The 20,181-nt window shown below is 35.0% G+C and overlaps 1 protein-coding gene and 2 long non-coding RNA genes across 10 annotated transcripts in view; 2 read left to right on the top strand and 1 right to left on the bottom strand.

The window, feature by feature from the left end:
* Nucleotides 1–3,615, top strand: part of stat3 (signal transducer and activator of transcription 3 (acute-phase response factor)) — a 79,278-nt gene extending 75,663 nt beyond the window's left edge. For 4 of the 7 annotated variants that reach the window (XR_015479496.1, XM_087242106.1, XM_087242103.1 and 1 more), the window contains one exon: nucleotides 573–3,615. Coding sequence is in view for 4 of the 7 variants with exons in the window: in XM_087242106.1 (XP_087098232.1) it covers nucleotides 573–679 (107 nt within the window). In the remaining 3 variants the exon portion in view is untranslated. 7 annotated transcript variants of the gene reach the window in all.
* A 1,206-nt stretch (nucleotides 3,616–4,821) lies between these two features.
* LOC148679719 (uncharacterized) lies at nucleotides 4,822–19,563 on the bottom strand. The gene is made up of 3 exons (XR_015941965.1): nucleotides 19,534–19,563; nucleotides 19,266–19,322; nucleotides 4,822–7,672 (listed from the first exon to the last, which is right to left on the bottom strand). It is a non-coding gene; the product is annotated as an uncharacterized LOC148679719 (long non-coding RNA).
* LOC141381165 (uncharacterized) lies at nucleotides 9,026–11,780 on the top strand. Of its 2 annotated transcripts, XR_015480567.1 has the most exons (6): nucleotides 9,026–9,073; nucleotides 9,405–9,522; nucleotides 10,403–10,530; nucleotides 10,706–10,781; nucleotides 11,098–11,140; nucleotides 11,238–11,780. It is a non-coding gene; the product is annotated as an uncharacterized LOC141381165 (long non-coding RNA). The 2 variants fall into 2 exon arrangements; XR_015480566.1 differs by lacking the exon at nucleotides 9,026–9,073 and having other exon boundaries at nucleotides 9,387–9,522.
* Nucleotides 19,564–20,181: the final 618 nt, after the last annotated feature.

Raw genomic sequence — 20,181 nt, forward strand, 5'->3', positions numbered from 1 at the left:
AACGGTCTATACCAGATGTCGAATCGGACATTTTAGGTTTGCTGAATAACGAAGAATCACCTAAATGTAATGTACTGCCAGGCTGCTCTTACCATAAAACAGATTTTGTTGGAATGTAGAAGTTTAAAATCCATTTGACAAAATTTTTATAAGGAGGGTATTTTGATGGACATCTTTAAAAAGGTACCACCCGGAAGAGTTTTAAATTATTTATCAAAAATTGAACTGAAATATCATATTTAACTTTGAAAAAGAAATGTGTGCCATTTTATCTATTAATATTTTATATATTTGTCTATGTAACTTTTTTTTTGTAATATGAATTTGTTTTTATCATTTAATATTTTATGTACATCCATTTTGCCACGAAATAGCCATAAGTTGCTGATGTGGCAAGAAATAAATAATATATAAATAAATTAACCTTTCACAGGAAGTTTATCATTGGCTGAAAAACAAAAAACAAAAAAAATCCCTTACTTTTTTTTTTTGAGGATAAGTAATTTAATGAAAGTAACTTATTACAGCCAACCCACCTTCTTATAATACTGTGTGTTGCCATGTTTCCCCAGAATCCCTCACTCTGGACATGGAGTTGAGCTCTGATCATGCGTCACCCATGAGAGAAGGGTTTGCAGCCTCCACAGTCTCGGATATGGACACCTGCCGAAATGCTTAGTTTTCCAAGATTTTAGTTTCATTTTTTTTTTTTTTTTTCCATTGGGAAAAGCAATTTTCATGTATATAGTGAGCTTAGGTGCTACAACTGCTTTCTCTCTCCGAGCCAAATTTTGCATTTCTTTTTTTGATTTTACAGTCAGTCAAAAGTGCAAACAAGCTAAAGTTTTCATTTCAACCTCGACAATACTGAAGTTGACTTTAAAATTAAAAAAAAAAAATAATAATGGTTACACTGTAAAAAATGCTTTTCTTGTTTAAAGTTTTTGTCTTGTTTCTAGTCCAAATATCTACAAAATCTTAAAGGGCACCTATTTTACCCCTTTTACAGGATGTAATAATCTTTTGGTGTCTCTAGAATGTGTCTGTAAAGTTTCAGCTCAAAATACTCATCAGATTATTTATTATAGTAACCAGAATCTGCACATTTCGGTGTCTGAATACAGTGTAGCTGTTTCTGTAGCATGTCTTTAAATGCAAATAATCTACTTCTCCCCACCCACCGTTTCCACATGCGTGTCTGCTTCTATTACACCCCAAGACTAGGGGAAAACAACATGGGCTTAATAAACGGGGGAAAAAGTGTTGTGGGTGGTGGATTTCCCAAACAAAACAAAAAACTTGATGCAAAAGATCCCCCTCGGACATTCAGATGAGAGTGGTTGATAGATTTATTATAGAAAAATAGGCCAAAATAACAAACAAAAGACAAAGTAAATGAACTAAATTACTTATGTATATTTAAAGAAAAATACAAGAAGCTTACCTTCCTCCTTAAATATAAACAGTCAAAAGTAATCAAATAAATAGGCAGGCCACCTCTACAAGCTCAAACTCTCAAAACGTTGCAAGCATGAACAGTTGTACAAGACTAAAGGTTGGTCGTCTGCCGGAGAGGTAGGGAAAATCCAGAAGCTCTCCACTCCCAGCAACCCTTGCACCACAAATGAGCTCCCCGAACCCTTCCGTAAGTTCCTTTTAATAGGCCTCTGCGACCAGCAGTCAATCAGAGCTTGGATCACATTAGAATGGGATTCTATGGAATAACAGAAAACAACAGAAAATGCGGAACACATGCAAGACACATGCAATGCGCAACAAAAAATAAACAAATACTTTAGTCGTAACAGCTTCTCATCATGCAGTACGTCAGCTAAACAGACATCAGTGATAGAGACAGACACTGATAAAGCTGAAATACAGCTCCATTAGTCAAAAATACCAAGTAAGTTTATTACATGTATTTGTGGAGGAGTTTATTTAAGCCTTTCTGAAATGATGAGTCTCACACAAATGCCGTTTGCAGTACACACATATATATGCCGAGTACAATTCCTGGCCGATGCTTCCCCCTTCTCTGCTCCCCATACTTTCCTGTCTGTTAATCTCCACTGTCTTTATTAACCCTAAACATTTTAAAAATAATTATTACAAACATGCTCTGTTTTAAAAATGTTTTAAACTGATAAAACTTATACAAATCACAGAGAATTGTAACAGATAATTCAGTCCCAGTTTCTTTGCAAAAAATTGACAGTTATTATAGAAACATGGTGCCTGTCAATCAATTCAGTGGGTGGGGAAAACTGCATTTCTACTTGACAATGTGGTGGGCCTCACAATCACTAGGATTTGGGTCCTATTTTAACATCAGGAAATATTAAAAAAACAGACTTCTTGGGTCTACAGAACTCCAATATGGCAGTGGACACACTATATCTAAACACAGTTCTGTCCAAACAGCTTCCAAAAGTTCTTTTTCATCATAGGTGCCCTTTAAAACAAGAAGCATCTTCTAGACAAGTAAGAAATTTTGTATGTTTTCAAAAATATTTAGTCGAAATTAAGTTAGATTTTTCTGTCAAACAAGCAAAATAATCTGCCATTAGGGTGAGTAAAATGTTTTTGATTTCAAATTAGTATCTTACTTAACCCATTGGCAGATTATTTTGCAAAAAATATAAGAATTTTTACTCATTATACCTAAAAGCAAAACAATATTTTTTATTTGTCAAAAAATACTACTTGATTTAAGATTTTTTTTATATATTTGGACTAAAATCGAGACCAAAATTAAGCAGGAAAAAATATTTAAATGTTTTATTTTTTTATTACATGTTGATTTGAATGGTTTTAAACTTTGAAAGAGCTTTCAACATGTTTAAACTGCAAACTTTTGGCCATGACTGTATTGTTGCCACATCTATTTTTTAGGAATAGGAAAAAAGCCAGTCATTTGTATTGCAATGAATGTCCAGTGTGTTCGCAGACATGAAGCATATTCCGAGCTGTTGGCATATAGAGACGGTGTTTTGATCTTTTGAAATGAGTAAACTTTACAGGAATACAGATAATCGGCATGATCTTTCATCATATTGAACCTAAAACTGGATTCAGATCTTGATTGGGCACTCAAGCATCATTAAACGGTCAGATCATAAGTTGTAAAGTGACTTTTTATGCATGCACGTCTATGATAGCTTCGGTTTTACATGAATATACTGTATTTTAATGTCGCTAAAAATGTTTTACTCTTTTATTATATGTCTTAGGGAAGCCCATGGAGGAAGATAAATGTCTGAATATATATCTTGCGCTGAATTTTTCGCCATATTACAGTGTCGCCCATATTTGGATTGCAAGGTAATTCTTGCACAGAGCCAGCAGAAATATAGATACACATCCAAATACATGCACATATACAGAAGCAGCAATGCACACATATTTATAATTTTACTCCTTAAATCTCTCATCTGTTGTGTGATCATCATGCAAGATACACTTCAAATGGAAATATGATGGAAAAAAAGATGCTTCTTTGTGTACTGTTTCTCAGTCTGTTCTTCCTCTCTCACTTTATAGTGTGTATACTGTTATGTGTATATGCACTGCACTATGTATATTCTCTTTGTTGTACAATGAATTCTTGAAGAGAAATGGTTCTCTGCTCTCGTTTTTTCGTGCTACTGAATCGTCCATAATGATTCACGAAGTTTGGCGTCAATAAGTTTTAAGCAAGACTTTGCACAAAATTATTACGTTAAAAAAGATTTTTAGTTTTAAATAAATACTGTATTTTTTACTTTAAGTTGAATAAATGGTCCATAGTTCAGAAATATTAAGAAATACAACTTGAATACAACTTGTATTAACATGATTGGATCCACAGGCATCACTAAACCACTTTTACTTGCGGTAAAAGGTCCATGCCCCAGTAAATTGAGTTATGATTTACTTCATATGCAAGCGTATTAATAAATAGTGGTAATCCCAGAATAAAGATGTAGTTCTCTATATATAACCAAATCAAAACACGATTGTAACCATTGAACCATGTAACCATTGTAGCTGAATTTGAGACTAATATTTAAGTAGTGTGATGATGATTTTATTTTGACTAAGCATATGGTTCCTGTAAGATTTTTGAAGCAGAAAGAAGAGATGATTAGTCAAGGAGGTCAATTTACTTTATAATCTCCATCAGAGTCACTTCAAAGTCCTTTTAAGGCAAGTCATTCCTCTCGGGCAGTATGCTCAGGCATTCTGTTTGAATCCGCTTGTTAAGTGGTGACGTGTTGGTGACGAATGTAATACTGTTTCCAGGTCCAAGCCGCTACTCATTTGATTGAGAAAGTATTAGTTTATGACCACTTTTTATTCATATCACACATTAAAGTGAATTTTAAATAAAACCATGGGGTACACAACAGTCTCTGGGCTTGCTGCATCACAAATATCAAAATTAACAATTTATAAAAACATAAATCACTTTCTGGCCATCGGATATTAGCCATAGACATATATATTGTGTCACGACCCGGCTCAAAGGCGATGACAAAATTAAAGGGAGGACATACACCAGATGGTTTGGTACCAAAAGTATTTATTTAAACATTAAAGAATATTAAAGTGCTCACTTTAGGTAAGCCAAAATCAAAAATTAACCAAAGCTAAAAAGAAACAAAACAAAACAAACAGGAGCAAAAGCACGGCCCCTTCACAAGCCAACACTGCTGGCTTTTAGAGGGGAACTCAGGTGTTCCCAATTGAGCAGATGAGTCTCTGTCCTTCCCGGCCGATCAGTGGGTTGGTCAAAGAGACTCGTCACAATTGTGATCGTGATTTTTGAAAGTATTACATCGCTTTGTAAACGTTTATTATTAGTATTTAATGAGTCTCCTCATTCAGTTTCATAGAGCCCCTTCGCGTGACGTCACACTTAACAAGCGGATAGGGAAACAAAAAATTCTCCAAAACTACTTGCCAAGCTTACGATTACATTTCATATTATAAATTACCAATAAAATAAAACATCAACTGTTTCATTTCATTTCTAAATGTTCATATCACACGAAATCTGCAGAAACTCATGTCTGGTCCGAGCCTCTCCTCTCCTCCGGAGAATTGTAATTCTATAGCGATAGCTGATTGGCTACTGTAGAGAGCGGGGCATCATTCCATTAAGACATTTTATAAATAGTCTACTGTAAATATATTAAACAACAATTTTTGATTACAAATTCGCATTGCTACTTCATTTAGACATCTTTAGGGACATTTTTACAGCATTTCAATGTTTTTGCAACGTCAGATTTCAGATTTTTAAATATCATCAATCCTAACACCTTAAAAAGCTTATTTATTCAGCTTTAATGCAATGTAAATTACAATTATGACTGGTTTTGCGGTCAGTTATTTATACACACAATGGGAGAAATATGTGGTGGTCATCATTCTGAAAAAAACATATTTCTAAAGGTGTTGTTGACTTAATGTTCGCCAGATGTTGGTAACAATCAAATAAATCCACATATGCAAAGAAAACACTTCGAATTGGTTTAGAAATTAAGTTATTTGTAACTAAAGGATATGACACAGGAAAATGTATGTGAGGAAGAAAGGTAGGTGTAGAAAGGCAGTGAAAGCCCAGATAGCTGCTGAAATCTCTGTAGGTATTCAGTAACCCCCATGCCATTCGACACTCTATATGAATATCGGCTGCTTCAGTCCAGCATCTGCATTATCAATATGATGAAGATGAAACCAGAGTGGACATTTCAGCAAGAAAATGATCCGAAACACAGTCAAGAAAACTCTTATGATTTAGTTAAGTACATTCTCCTTGTGTCATTTCATTGTTATTACACATAACTCATTTTTTCATATTTATTTTTCATTTATTTTTATGCTTGTATCAAATATGATGTCCATTATTAACATTTAAAAACAAAGCCTCACCAACCCCACACAATCGAACTGTTCAGTCTGTTGACATTTGAATGTGAAAACTAACTATAGAGATCCTGAACTATTAACAAAGATGACAAGAACCTAATAGGCTACACTTTGAGCAGTCAGGACTGGCATTCATCAAATTTACCTGTAATAAATGTCCCTAAATAGTTGCCCCAAGGTGGCATTTTTTTTTATCGGAGACCCAGTGGAACCAAATTAAATGATTATGTCAGTGCATATTTAAAGGTCATTCTTCCTAAATGAATCTCATCTGCCTTTACGCAAACGGTAATTACTGGGTGTTTATCTCTTTCTGTCTACCTGTCATTACTTCTGCTCTAAAGGGTAAAAAGAGACAGATAGAGAGATTGGACATTGCGCGCTGACCTTTCGTCTGGGCTCTTTGATTAGGCGTCCAGCTGTTTGTTAGGTTTGCGGTAATGATGTTTATACTTTCAGATGTTTGGAGCTTGTGGAGAGACGAGACTCCTGAAGAATGAGAATGATTAGCTTCAAATCCTTATGTAAATGACGGAAGATTCAGGATTTCATTTTATTCTTAGATATATTATTTTAAATAAATATTTCCCAATAAGAGCAAGTACGTTTTCACAGTATTTCCTATAGTATTTTTTCTTCTGAAGAAAGTCTTACTTGTTTTATATCAGCTAGAATAGAAGCATATTTAATTTTTAGAAAACAATTAAAGGTCAATATTATTAGCCTCCTTAAGTAATGTTTTTTTTTTTTCAATTGTCTATAGAACAAACCATCATTGCACAATGACTTACTTAATAGCCCTAACTTGCCTTTTAATGGTATTTTTAAGCTGAATGCTAGTATCTTGAAAAATATCTGGTAAAATATGTCATCATGGCAAGGACAATTGAAATGAGTTGTTAAAATTATTATGTTTAGAAATGTGTTGAAATCTTTTTTCTGTTAAACAGAAATTTGGGGAAAACAAATGTATTCATCTATTTAATTTTAAATCTTGGTTTCAAATCCATCATACAGCATTATGATCAATTATAAGTTCCAAATGGTCTGTAATGCTGTTTTAAAGGGTTAGTTCCCCCCAAAATTTACATTGTATCATTTAATTATTCACTTTCATGTTGTTCCAAACCCCTGAAACCTTCGTTCATCTTCAGAAGACAAAAGAAGATATTTAGATGAAATCCTGGAGCTCTCTGACTCTATAGAGAAACCATTTTAAGGTCGATATTATTAGCCCCCTTAAGCAATATATATTTTTAATTGTCTACAGAACAATCAATCGTTAGACAACGACGACTTTGACGATATTTTACAGACTATACATAACTTCACGATGCAAAATAAAATCAAGATTTTATAGTCAATTGAAACCAGCTTTGACTCGTAAATCCAACATATTTAGTCATAATACAAACAAAATATCTAAATGTGCAGAACTACATCACCCCAAAATGTACATTTTGTCTTTAATTATTCACCCTCCTGTTCCAAACCCCTGACACCTTTGTTCGTCTTCAGAACACATGAAGATGTTTTAGATGAAATCCTGGAGCTCTCTGACTCCATAGACAGCAGTGGTCCCGAGACATTCAATGTCCAGAAAAACAAAACAAAAACATTGCCAAAAAATATTCCATGTGACTTCAGTGACTGAACTGGAATCATTTGAAACTCCAAGCGAAAAAAAAAAAATCAAACATTAAAAAAGATTTTGTTCATCAATGTTTTCTCTTCCTCCACAGGTCAGGGTGTACATTTACTATAGCAAGCACAATGCATAGTCATTAGAGGCAGAACACACAAACATGGTAGTAAACAACACACAACGGGACCTGAAAAGGCTGAAAAGAAGAGTTTTTTTGGCACACAAAACATAACCCTTTAATCCTTTTCCAATTTAGTCATGGAGGTCTCATTTAATATATTTTCATCTATCATAAGTCAAACTCCAGTTTTATTTGTCACATACAGAGTCACACACAATATGATATGCATTGAAATGCACTCGTGACCCTAAAATAATAACAAGAATCTAATATTTTGGAGAAATATAAATGTAATAGTAAATATAAAATATAGAGGATATTTAAATGTGTTAAACAAAATACAGACAACTGTTATTTATACGTTTTTGGAAGAAATAGAATGATGGATCGTACTTTTCAGTATTCACAATTGCATAAATTCGGATAGTTTTGAGATATAATCATTACTTTTCCTTCGCTTAGTCCTTTGTTTATCAGTGGTCGCCACAGCAGAATGAACCACTTACTATTCCAGTATATGTTTTAGGCATCGGATACCCTTCCAGCCACAACCCAGTACTGGAAAACACCCATAGACTCTCACAAACACTACGGCCAATTTAGTTCATCCAATTCACCTATAGCACATGTCTTTGGACTGTGGGGAAACCCACGACCAACATGTGTAGAACATACAAACTCTACACAGAACTGCAAACCGGCCCAGCTGGAACACGAACCTGTAAACTTCTTATTGTGAGGTGACAGTGCTAACCACTGAGCCACCGTGCCACCCCAAGATATAATCATATATGTTCATTCATTCCACAACTGAAAATAATGGAGGCCTAAGATTTTAGAGCAATACTGCATGTCTGCTGACTTGTCGATAAAAATGCAGCATGAAATGACGCATCGATTAACGGAACATGTCCTCATTTAATCATCTTCTGCTTGCTCCAAACCAGCTTCACTTTTATTTTTTCTGTTCAACACAAAGGAAGATATTCTGAAGAATGCATTCATTCAGTCATTCATTGCATGTCTTTGGACTGTGGGGGAAACCGAAGCACAAGGAAACACAGGGAGAACATGCCAACTCTACACAGAAATGCCTACTGGCCCCAGAGGGGACTCAAACCAGCAACCTTCTTGCTGTGAGGCGATGCTGCACAGCAAATTCATCAGAGTTAAATTCTCGGTGTTTGAGCATTTCAGAGTAAAGTGTTGACGTTTAAGAGTTATATTTTGATAAATGAATATAATAAGAGTTAGAATTGATTTTATTCAGTGCGAAATCAAGGAGTTATCTTTTCAACACTTGGTGGTGTTATTTCCAACATCCGGGAATTCATGCAGCCCCAGTCACTGATGAATTTTCCAGCCGCCATTTTCCAGGTTTAGAACAGCAACTGGTGAGTCAAACTACCTAAATGTTGGTATTTTACTGACTTTCTTTAAGGAAATACAGTTGTAAACATATTGTTAAGTTAATAACTTTAGAATGGAGTGACAATTTTAATCTTCTGCGGTTCATTCATGGTCGTTTGTGTATCTAACTTAGCTTAACTGCAGTACTATTGACTTTTTTCAAGAATGTTTTTTATATATGCCCACGCATAACGTTACATAGTGCATAAAAACATCAAATGTACATTTTCAACACATTTCTGTCACGCTTAATGCCATTTTGTGCGTTGTTACCCATCTGTAAAATAAAATCGACACTTCTCCTTTAATTCGAAGCAAACTAGCGAGGGAATCCCCGGACTCCAAGCCGCCTAGACTAACTTACTCTGCCCGGATGGTAACAGCAACACAGGACGGTTTCCATAAGCTCTGGAGAGTTTCTAAAACATATCTGGTGAGTAAATGAACATATGCTTACTTGTAAAAGGCTTCCTGACTAAAACATATGATTGTTTGTTATTCGTGTATGTTAATTTGGTTATTTAACACCGCGGCCCTTTTAAACTGGTTCATTCGTGGCCGTCCATATAACGTTACCGTTAGTCCATAAACTCGCGTGATAACGTACGCTTGAATTATATTAAGTGTTGACAACCATTAAAGTCGGAATGTTAACATTAATGTCTTTAAATGACCGCGTTTGCACTCAGACATTTAACGTTACAGAAGTCTCCCGGAAGTTGCGGGAATAACGTTAACGTTATCTCGCAAATGCAGAGACTCCCAGATGCCCAAGTAGATGCCCGCAAATGAATGATAATCTCCCGGAAATCGCGCGTCTCCCGCCCGGTCATTAAACACTTTGCATGCCCCTCTCCACCGCATCCCTCCCAGCTCTTCAGGTACGTCGCGCGCAACTCGCCCCACCGCTCTTCAGGTACTCATCTCTCGCTACCTCCCGCAAATCAACTCTGTATCCCCCCTCGGGATGTCTGACGTTAGTAAGTTAGGCTATTTCTGTAGTCAGGAACATCTTAGTCAAGCTTTTTCTCCCGCATGATATTGTGCTTAAAACTATAGGCTAAACTTAAACTTAAAGACAATTTAGTGCGTTGTAAACAGCCATCTGTCTGTAAAATTAATCAACTGATTCATATTTGAGCAGCCTAATGATGATACAGGTTTGATTTGTAGATTTATTATCAATAATCAACATCTGAATCAAAAGATATCTGAAAAAGTGTGAGGCATACTTTGTGATGTTCATCTCTCTTTTTTAATCTGAAGGTTATGCATATGTGTTAGATACTAATGTTTTGTTGTTTTTTTAACAGCTACAGTTTTCCATACAATAACACAAGACCCTGTGACGATTGGCTGATTAGAGACGGATGGTGTATTTCCAGAGTTGGTGAAATGACCAAGCACACCTTCTTGGTCATATGTGGTGATAATAATGAAGGTATGTTTGATAAAGTTCTGTATTTGTTTCACATAAGCTGAGAGGGTATTAGAGCATTAGAGAATAACAAATGACATGAAGGTGATAAGTTTTGTATTGTGGGTGAACTGTTACTTAAATAATGTTTTGCTCTTTACTTTGCACTTTTCCTCTTCTGCTTATCCTAATATTTTAGATTATATTTGGACCTGAAACATCTGCTAGACTCCAGTAAAGGTGGCGTCAATACTGGACTTGAAAGGGCCTAACTGGTAAAGAAACACGCATGCACACACACACACACACACAAACACACACACACACGCGCACACGCTTACAGAAAACTGTAAGTTTATGAATATTTTTACACTGTGGCCAATATTTTGGGGAAGTCAGCATCACTAAATGATATAAAAGATTTTAAGCTCCTCTAAATTTTGCTCCAAGTGTTGAGTTAATTCAGGATTCTTGACAGACAGCTGCCTGTTTTTCCATTTCTAGTCATAGTGGTTAACCTAATTGTTTTTGGAGATACAACAGTGATGTATGTGTTTTTTCTACTTTTCCATATCCTGTCACCTCAACCAGCTGGGAGAGTCAAGTTGTGGATCATCATGTAGATTTTCAAAAGGTGAGTTTAGATTTCTTGAAAGTTTTATTTACTTTAAATGTTCTTTTAAATATATCATAGAATTTGATTGCAATTTGTTTTTAAACATTTTTCTTAGTCATGCTGGAGTCTTGAAGAGTTCTTAGATGAGCATCGCCCTATATCCGTGCATCAGGAACCACCAGACGAGCGATCAGCAGCTGCTACATCGTCATGGATAAAAAGGTCATCCTGTGGCTGGGAAGCACTTCATTCACAGGACATGCTTGATGAGATTTCCTAGCTCCAGTTTGTTTTCACACAAGTTTACAGCATTTATACCTTCATTTAAACTGCTGTGTTTGATATGGAGGACCAAGGAAATACCAGAAGTGAAAGATTTGCACGCCAAGTTGTTTAAAATGTAATTTCAGAAGAAAACTATGAGTTCAGAAGAAAACTATGAGTGACGCTATATTGAACTTTCAAATTGCTCTGATGAAACATCAAGTTTGGACCAAATGACTGAAACAGCCTTTTTGAGCACTGGTCATACATATTTTATTGATACTGTCTGTACTAATAAAACATTTAAAGTATATTTGACATTGTTGCATTTTAAAAACTGAATGAATTGTTGAAGTGGTGAATGTTTTCAAATAAAATGTTTTTTATTTTATAATTTACAGTCTATTTGACCTTTTTACCATATTTACACTCAAGAGAGTTGAATAAAATAAATATATTACACCAGGCGGTGTTAAATATAGTTACATTTTTTTAACTCTGCCCAGAGTTAAAATTAACCCTTACTTCGGTGTCAATGTGCCAACCCTTTTGAAAGTGTTGATTTAACTTTGTTTTGAGTGGACCCCATGAGACACTTTCAAAGTGTTGAAATTAACACCCATAGAGTTGTTTTGGGTTCCCATATTTTGCTGTGTGGGGATAAAAAACAGTCATTGACTTCTATATTATATATTTTTTTGCTTTTTTTTAAAACTTACAATCTTCAGAATATCTCGTTTTGTGTTCAACAGTAGAAGGAAATACATAAAAGTTTACAACCACTCGAGTCCGAGTAAATAATGTCAATAATTTGCATTTTTGGGGTGAACTATCCTTTTAATCCCCTTCTACAGTGAAATCTCTATATATTTACAGAGAGTCTGTTTAAAAATCCTGTTTATCATTCCAGTTTTTGTCTTCTCATCTTCTCTGATAGCTCTGAAATAATGGAGTAAGCAACTGTATATATCTATCTAATGGATTTGATGACATTTATATATAATTATAAAGCCATGCCATATATGCATTAGAATACATTAGAAGGCAGAGTTAGCCATATTTATGTATTGCACTATTAACGAAAAGTGTCATTGCATAAACTGTTAAAAATGGGATGTGTAATAGCAATAATGTGCTTAATAGAGATCTGCTTTTATAGTTTCACATTAGCCTAAGGAAAAGCAGATGCAAAGCGTGCATTTTAATAACATGCCTTATGTAAAGATACACTGTGGAAAAGAATGACTAAATCTGTGCCTTCTGATAGCACAGATCAGCTCATTTGGGGAAAGAGAAAACGCTGAATCTGTGTTTTCATCTTGCTAGGCTGAAGTCCTGCCAATGCGGGTTGATTATCAGCAGCATTTGATGAGCAAGTTTGTCTAGATTATTAAAAAAAAAAACATACTGACCAGCATGTTGCAGCTAAAATGTGAATTAAAAGGGATAATTCACCCTAAAATTAAACTTCTGTCATCAATTACTCACCACAGACTTCCATAGTGAGAAACATAATAAAAGTTGAAGTCAATGGTTACAGGTTTCCAACATTCTTCAAAGTATCTTCTTTTGTGTTCAATCTAGAAGAAAACTCAATCTAGTTTACAAGTCAAGGAGTAAGTAAATGATGACAGAATTGTAATTTTAGATGTACTATGACTTTAAATTCTAAAAAATATGGCTTATTTATCTGTAATTTTACATTAAAAATGTTTGCTAAGGGGCAACACAGGGGCTCAGTGGTTAGCATTGTTGACTCTATAGCAAAAAGGCCACTGATTTGAGTCCTGGCTGGGTCTGCTGGCATTTCTGTGTGGAGTTTGCATGTTCTTCCCAAGTTCGCATGGTTTCCTCGGGGTAATTTGTCTGTTGTGTGTGAATGTGAGTGTGTATGGGTGTTTCCTAGTACAGGGTTGCAGCTGGAAGGGGGTGCGCTGTGTAAAACATATGCTGGATAAGTTGGTGGTTCATTCCGCTGTGGTGACCTCAAATGATTAAAAGGACCCAGCCGAAGGAAAATGAAATGAAATGTTTGCTATATGCTCTGCGCTTGCAACAGATTTGCAGAGAATAAATAAACTTGGCAAGAATAATCATTTTAATTAAGCTTGTGAATGTAGTCAATTTGTTTGGCCAGCAGGGGGCAATATTGACCTTCTGTATTTGACTGCATTAAACGCTCGTTTAATTAACCTGTTTTAGGAGCTAATGCAATCACTGCAGCACTTTTAATTAAAGTGATAAAGAATTAGATGAATGGGCGGGAAAAACACGGATAGGGCTTGTTATTATGACTTTGTTGGGCTGTATTTACTGCTGAAAAAAGAAACCATAGACATCCTAATGGAATTAAATCTATTAATGGAAAGTGTATTATTATTATTATTAATTATTATTATTAATTATTATATTGGTATCATATTAAACTAATAAATCTTAATGGAATCTGAATCCACACACACAAAATAATTTTGCTGTTTCTTAAACTTCTTATTTAAGATGAGTTGAAACAACATATTTCTTAAGGATTTTTTGGGTGGACAACTAAATTGTTTTATGTTTAATCCACTTAAATTTGTAAAAATGATTAGGTTAACTTAATTGATTTGTGTTGGGACAACATGAAGGAATTGTGTGGAACCCTGCATTTTTTTTTTACAATGTGTACAATACACTACACTAAATATATTCTGGTTGCTCTTTAAGCTGAATCAAATTAATTTTATGAGTCATTTAAACTTACATTATATTAAACTGACCTAAAATTGCTTGTGTAACTTATAAAATTAAGTTAGAACATGATTAACTTTAATAAGTTACAATTAACTAAAAACATATGCTGTCATGACTAAGCAATCATATCATTTTTACAGTGTAGAAACCAACCCATCCAAAATTACTTTAGTAATTTATACACTGAAAAACCAAATATGTTAAGGTAACTCAAGCCATTTGAGAAAACCGATTGCAACAAACCATTTAAGTTCAAAAACTAATCCTAATGAGTACTGTGAACTTAATCCATTTGAGTAAATGAAGCAATTTGAGCACAGTAAAACCCAATAAATGAAGAAATCTCAAACCAACTGAGTACTGTAAAACTTAAGTTAAGGCAACTTAAACTGTTTGAGGAAAACGATTGCAACAAACCATTTGAGTTAAAAAGCGAATCTATATGAGTGTTGTGAACTTAATCAATTTCAGTTGAAGTAATGAGGTATTTAATTAACTCATGACCTTCAACACAGAGTTAAAACTCTTTTCAAATGAGTAGGATTACCTTTCAGTCAATTCTTAGTTAACGACACTCATTCAATTTGATAAAGTTGACTGTTTTGCTGTATGTTTTTGAACCATACTGTAGTAAAGTACACTTTACATTGCTTCACTTGACCTAAACTTTTAAGGCAACAAACTTCAGGACATTTTTGATTTGACTTAAATTTCAACTCAATTACTTCACTTGACTCGATTTAAGTTAGTAAACTCAAACATGTCCTGGAGTTTATTGCCTTAGAATTTTAAGTTGAGTCAACTTGTTTGCAAAGTACTTGAATTAATCTGTTGTTGTAATTCTTGATTGTAAAGAAAAATGCTGGGTTCCTCACAATTCCTTCATGTTGTCCCAAAATAAATAAAGTTAATTTAATCGTTTTTGCAAACTTATGTGGATTAAACATAAAACAATTAAGTTGTCCCCCCACAAAACGTAAGAATTGTGTTGTTTCAACTCATTTTAAATAAGTAGTTTGAACAAGCATAACAAAAAGTCATGTTTTGATTGTATATGATACTTACGTGTATACGGCTACACTGTAAAACATATTTCTGTAATTTACTGTCAAGTTTTTTTTACGGTAAATGTCTGTTACTCAATGGGTGTTATTTACGTTTTTTTAGACACCCCAGCTGCCGGAAAAAAAAGTTAAATAACAGTTTTTTTAACAGTGTAGGCTACTACAACTACAGTAATATAAACAATATTACACTACAATACACCACTTTACTGTTGAACAAACTAAAGTATTTATTTAACTACAGTATTTATTGCCGTTCACTAGCTACAGTATGCTGCAGCATTCATAATATAGGCCTATAATACTATATTATAAATATAGTATATTATAAAGTAGTATTTACTCTAAATTACTGTACTATTGTTTCATATTGGCACTATATGGCACTATTTACTTCATTTTTGTTTTTTATATATTTTTTAAGATTTTTTTATTTTATTATTATTTTATCAGAACCCATGCATCCAAGATCTTCTGCTGTTTGTTTTTCGGCAGGGATAAAAGCTGTCACAGTCTGACAGATCTCACTTGCGATGTAATTCAGATATCATGTTTTAATTTCACGCTCTTTATCGCCTCGTCTGCCATTTGACAGTGGTCATAATTTGAGATTTTCTGTCCCTCGCCCTTTTGATCACATCTTGTGTTCATCCGCTTGTTTACGTGCGTGTCCGACAACCTGGATCCGGTTTTCTGCTCAGTTGTCGACTCGGACGTATTTCTCTGCGTCTTCGAGAGGACGGGGGCGGACAGGAGAAATAGGGGTCGACACGCTGCCAAAAGCGAATCTCCCTCAAGATTTGGCGGATTCCCAGAGCCTGGGAAAAATGCTGAGCTCGCAGCTGAAGTCTGTCCAGAGGCAGACGCCAACGGTTTTATGAGTATCCGCATAAACAAAACCACTGGATTTACCTCTGGCCGTTATCGTAGTGTTGTATTTGCATATTAAGAAGGTTCTGTACTGCGTCACGCTTTAACCTACATGTACTGAACCACCAAGTTATTTTTTGTAATGATTTAAGTTCATATTGCTTTTCCAACGGCCGGCGCGGTGGTACTGTTGCCTCACAGCAAGAAGGTCGCTGGTTCAAGCCCCGGCTGGGTCAGTTAGTGTTTCAGTGGTGAGTTTGCATGTGTATATACACACACCGTGCTCGCGAGGGTTTCCTTCGGGTTTCTCCCACAGTCCAAAGACATGCTGTATAGGTAAATTGAATAAGCTAAATTGGAATGTGATGTGAATGCGAGGGTGTATGGGTGTTTCCCAGTGCTGGGTTGCAGCTGGAAGGGCATCCGCTGTGTAAAACATATGCTGGATAAGTTGGCGGTTCATTCAGCTGTGGCTAATGAGGCGACAAAGCTGAAGGAAAATGAATAAATGCTTTTCCAAGGGTAATATGAGTTGTAATTTGCATCTGTTATTTGTTATTTTGAAAATCAAAACAAATCGTCAGAAGCTATTGTGAATTTTCTTATACTTGCTGGGTTGTACTTCCTCTAACAGGTTTCATTATAGACTTAGACTTATGTGAAATAGAACATTGCATTAATTCACTTAGATTAATTATTAATAAGAAATGTGCTTCTTTCTTGGGAAAAAAATATGAGATCTTTCATGCTACCTGCATTTTCACTTATTATTATTATATTTTTTAATCTTTCCTGTTTATCCAATGTGGGTACTGTGTAAACCAGTGATGCTCAAACTAGGCCCAAATGTGGCCCACCAGAGGGAAAATGATTGAGAAGGGTTGGGGAATGCCTTTATCAGATATTTTAATTTTTATTTTAATGTAACTTTTGTTTGTTTTATTGTTGAGCGATCAAATACAAACAGAAATTAAATGTTTTAATTAAATGTTGTAAACGAATCAGATTTAAAAAAAGTACATGTTGTCACAACGAATTCGGTCAAAGCAGAATACATCAGCGTGCATATCAAGGCTAAGGCTGGTTTAGCATGACTAGTGTCTTCGGCATTGAACTCCAGTGTTTCATTGATTTATTCATTTTGTTTTTTGGCTTAGTCCCTTTATTAATCTGGAGTCATACACACTCATATTTCACACACACATATATATAGACAATTTAGCTTACTTAATTCACCTATAGCACATGTGTTTGGACTGTGGGGGAAACCGGAGCACCCGGAGGAAACCCAAACAAACACGAGAAAAACATACAAACTCCACACAGAAATGCCAACTGACCCAGCCCAGGCTTGAACCAGCGACCTCCTTGCTGTGAGGCGATCGTGCTACCCACATGTGCCACCGTGCAGGCTCCAGTGTTTCATAAGTGGAATTTTTTTTCTATGGTTTTATTATAGTAGGTCAGTTACATTTTCAAAAAATGAGCCTGCGTTAGTAAATACGGTTGATGCAAACTTTTACATTTAATTTTAAATTTTGAAATTGGGAAATTAACCATAGCAACCTTAATGTAATACAGTTTGTGATTGTTTACTTTCGGCCCACGGCTCTCAATCAAGCTTGCATTTTGGCCCTTTATAAGAAAAAGTTTGGGAACTGTTCTCTTTTACTGTATTCCTTATAGTATTATACAGTTTCTTGGAATAGAAACAACAAAAAACCAACAAACAAACAGAACAACAACAATTAAGTTATTTAGTCTCACTGCTGAGGGAGTGAATCTCACCTTGCTTGTGTGTGTGTGTGTATGTGTTTTTGTGACATATCAGGACACAAATCTGTATAATGACATGGGTATGACAGAGGTATTACAAAAAGGAGGTGAAATATGAGGACATTGGTGATGTCCTCATTTCTCAAAATGCTTATAAATTCGACAGAATGAGTTTAATCAGAGAGTAAAGCTGCACACTGTCTCCTGTGAAGGTTGGGTTTAGGGGTGGGGTGGGGTGAGGTAAGGGCAATACAATATACAGTTTGGACAGTATAAAATGAATGGAAACCTATGTAATGTCCTCACTTTTCACAAAAACAAACATGTGTGTGTGTGTGTGTGTGTGTGTGTGTGTGTGTGTGTGTGTGTGTGTGTGTGCGCGTGCGTGCGTGCGTGCGTGCGTGCGTGCGTGTGTGTGAGAGTAAGAGAGAGAGAGAATTTTATTTTTTAAGATTTTATAAGATTTATTTTCTGGTTTACAAAATATGTTTCAGATGTTTATTACCTATTGTAATTTAGTCCATGGTTGAGTCATGTTTTTTTTTTAACATTTTTTTTATTATGTTTATGTAAAGCATTTTGAATTACCTTTGTGAAATGTTCTATTGAAATTACCTTGCCTATATATAAAGTAGTCAACATGAAGTGGATCAAAAAAAGTTTAAAAAAATGGTCCATAGACAAGAATGTGTTGTTTGATTTGATTGTTGTTTGTTTGATTTAGGACAGTAGTTTTCAACCACGTCAAATGTTGACTACTATATATAATTATTATTATTTTTTTTTTACTTAATTAACCTCAAGAGTCAGGCCTTTTTAAGATGTAAGACTATAGACCATTTCAATGTTGCAATGTCACTGGCCCATGAACATTTCTTGCTTGTTGCCAAACTATAATTGTAACAGGTGGCAATTTAATCATATCCTAATGTTAAAACAGCTGCCATAACATTATATATCAATATGTGGAGCTTTTTGGATTCTAGGAATCATTGGAAATTAAAAAAATATATAACACTGGAAATACCTTAGGATTATTGTTCACATCCCTTTAAATGATCTATATAGGCGTGTAGACGTACATTTTTACATTTTATTGTAAGCATTAAGTTTCCACAGTTTAATTAACCATAATTAACAGTTTTTTTGCTGAAATCATTACTGCAATCAAAGTAATGTGCAATTCAGCATAGCATGAACTTATGTAACCGGTTCTGCGTTGTGTTTTCTTTGTTTTATTAAGGAATAACCAGTCGGAGATCTGCAGTTGTGACGGCTCTTTACTCACTGAGAATAAAGCAAAAAGCACAGCTTTTAAAGTGTGTCTTCGCCCTTACAGCTTTTCTCTCCCATGCATAGTCAGTGCAGAAAGGGGAGAGATGGAGAGAGAGATAGAACAAAACTCCAAACAATATTAACAAAGTGACAAAACATACCTGAGAATAAACCAAAAAGCACAGCTTTTACAGTGTGTCTTCGCCCTTACAGCTTTTCTGTTAAAAGTAAAGTGCAATGCATTTAGCATTCACATGCTTCAGTTAGGCTAAAGTTAATCAAAACCTCAATTTAAGTGATGACACAAAAATAATAAAATCTATGTGAAAAATAAAGGTATAAATATTATTTAAACATGAAAACTAGCTTTAAAAGTTATTTATAAAGTAAAGATGATTAAAGATTAATTGGAGCTTAGCAGACACCCACCTCTCCCATGCATAGTCAGTGCAGAAAGGGAAGAGGCGGGCGCAAAACAGGAAATTAAACAGTGTGAGCTCCCTTAGAAATTTAAAGGAAAAGACACACACTAACAAACACCTCAGGTACACTTACTAACACATTAGATGAAATACATATTTTGTGTAATTCTATACTTAAAGCGAATTATAATTTTCATACCTGTTACACTTACCTGAAATAAACTGTAGAGTCCAGCATTTTTAATTAGGTCCTCACTCCATTCGCCTCTTTTAATGGCTGTTAGCTAGTGGCACTGAGCGTGAATTCCGTCAATAATCCATGCAGGGGGGCCCTGCATTTTGCAATACGCCACTGGCTGTTAGCCAAAGATGTCTGCGGTTGGCATTAAAAGCAGTGTGGTGTACAGTAACATTTTTGTTGTCTAATAATGGACTGTCGATTTTGGCATTCTTCCGCACAAGACAACATGTTTGTTTTTGCAACCGGTATGCGCGGTTGAAGCTGCGTGACGTCATGTGTGATGTAGATTGGTAATTCCCCTATATATAGGTGACTAGGCTAAAGGTACTTTAAGAGTCAGAAACAAAAACTTAAAGGCAAAACGAAATTATAACACACAAAATTATATTTCAACCAAAAATAATAGGTCTGTGT

Source organism: Danio rerio, chromosome 3 (assembly GCF_052040795.2).
Source record: "Danio rerio strain M-AB ecotype USA chromosome 3, GRCz13ab, whole genome shotgun sequence".
Classification (NCBI taxonomy): domain Eukaryota; kingdom Metazoa; phylum Chordata; class Actinopteri; order Cypriniformes; family Danionidae; genus Danio; species Danio rerio.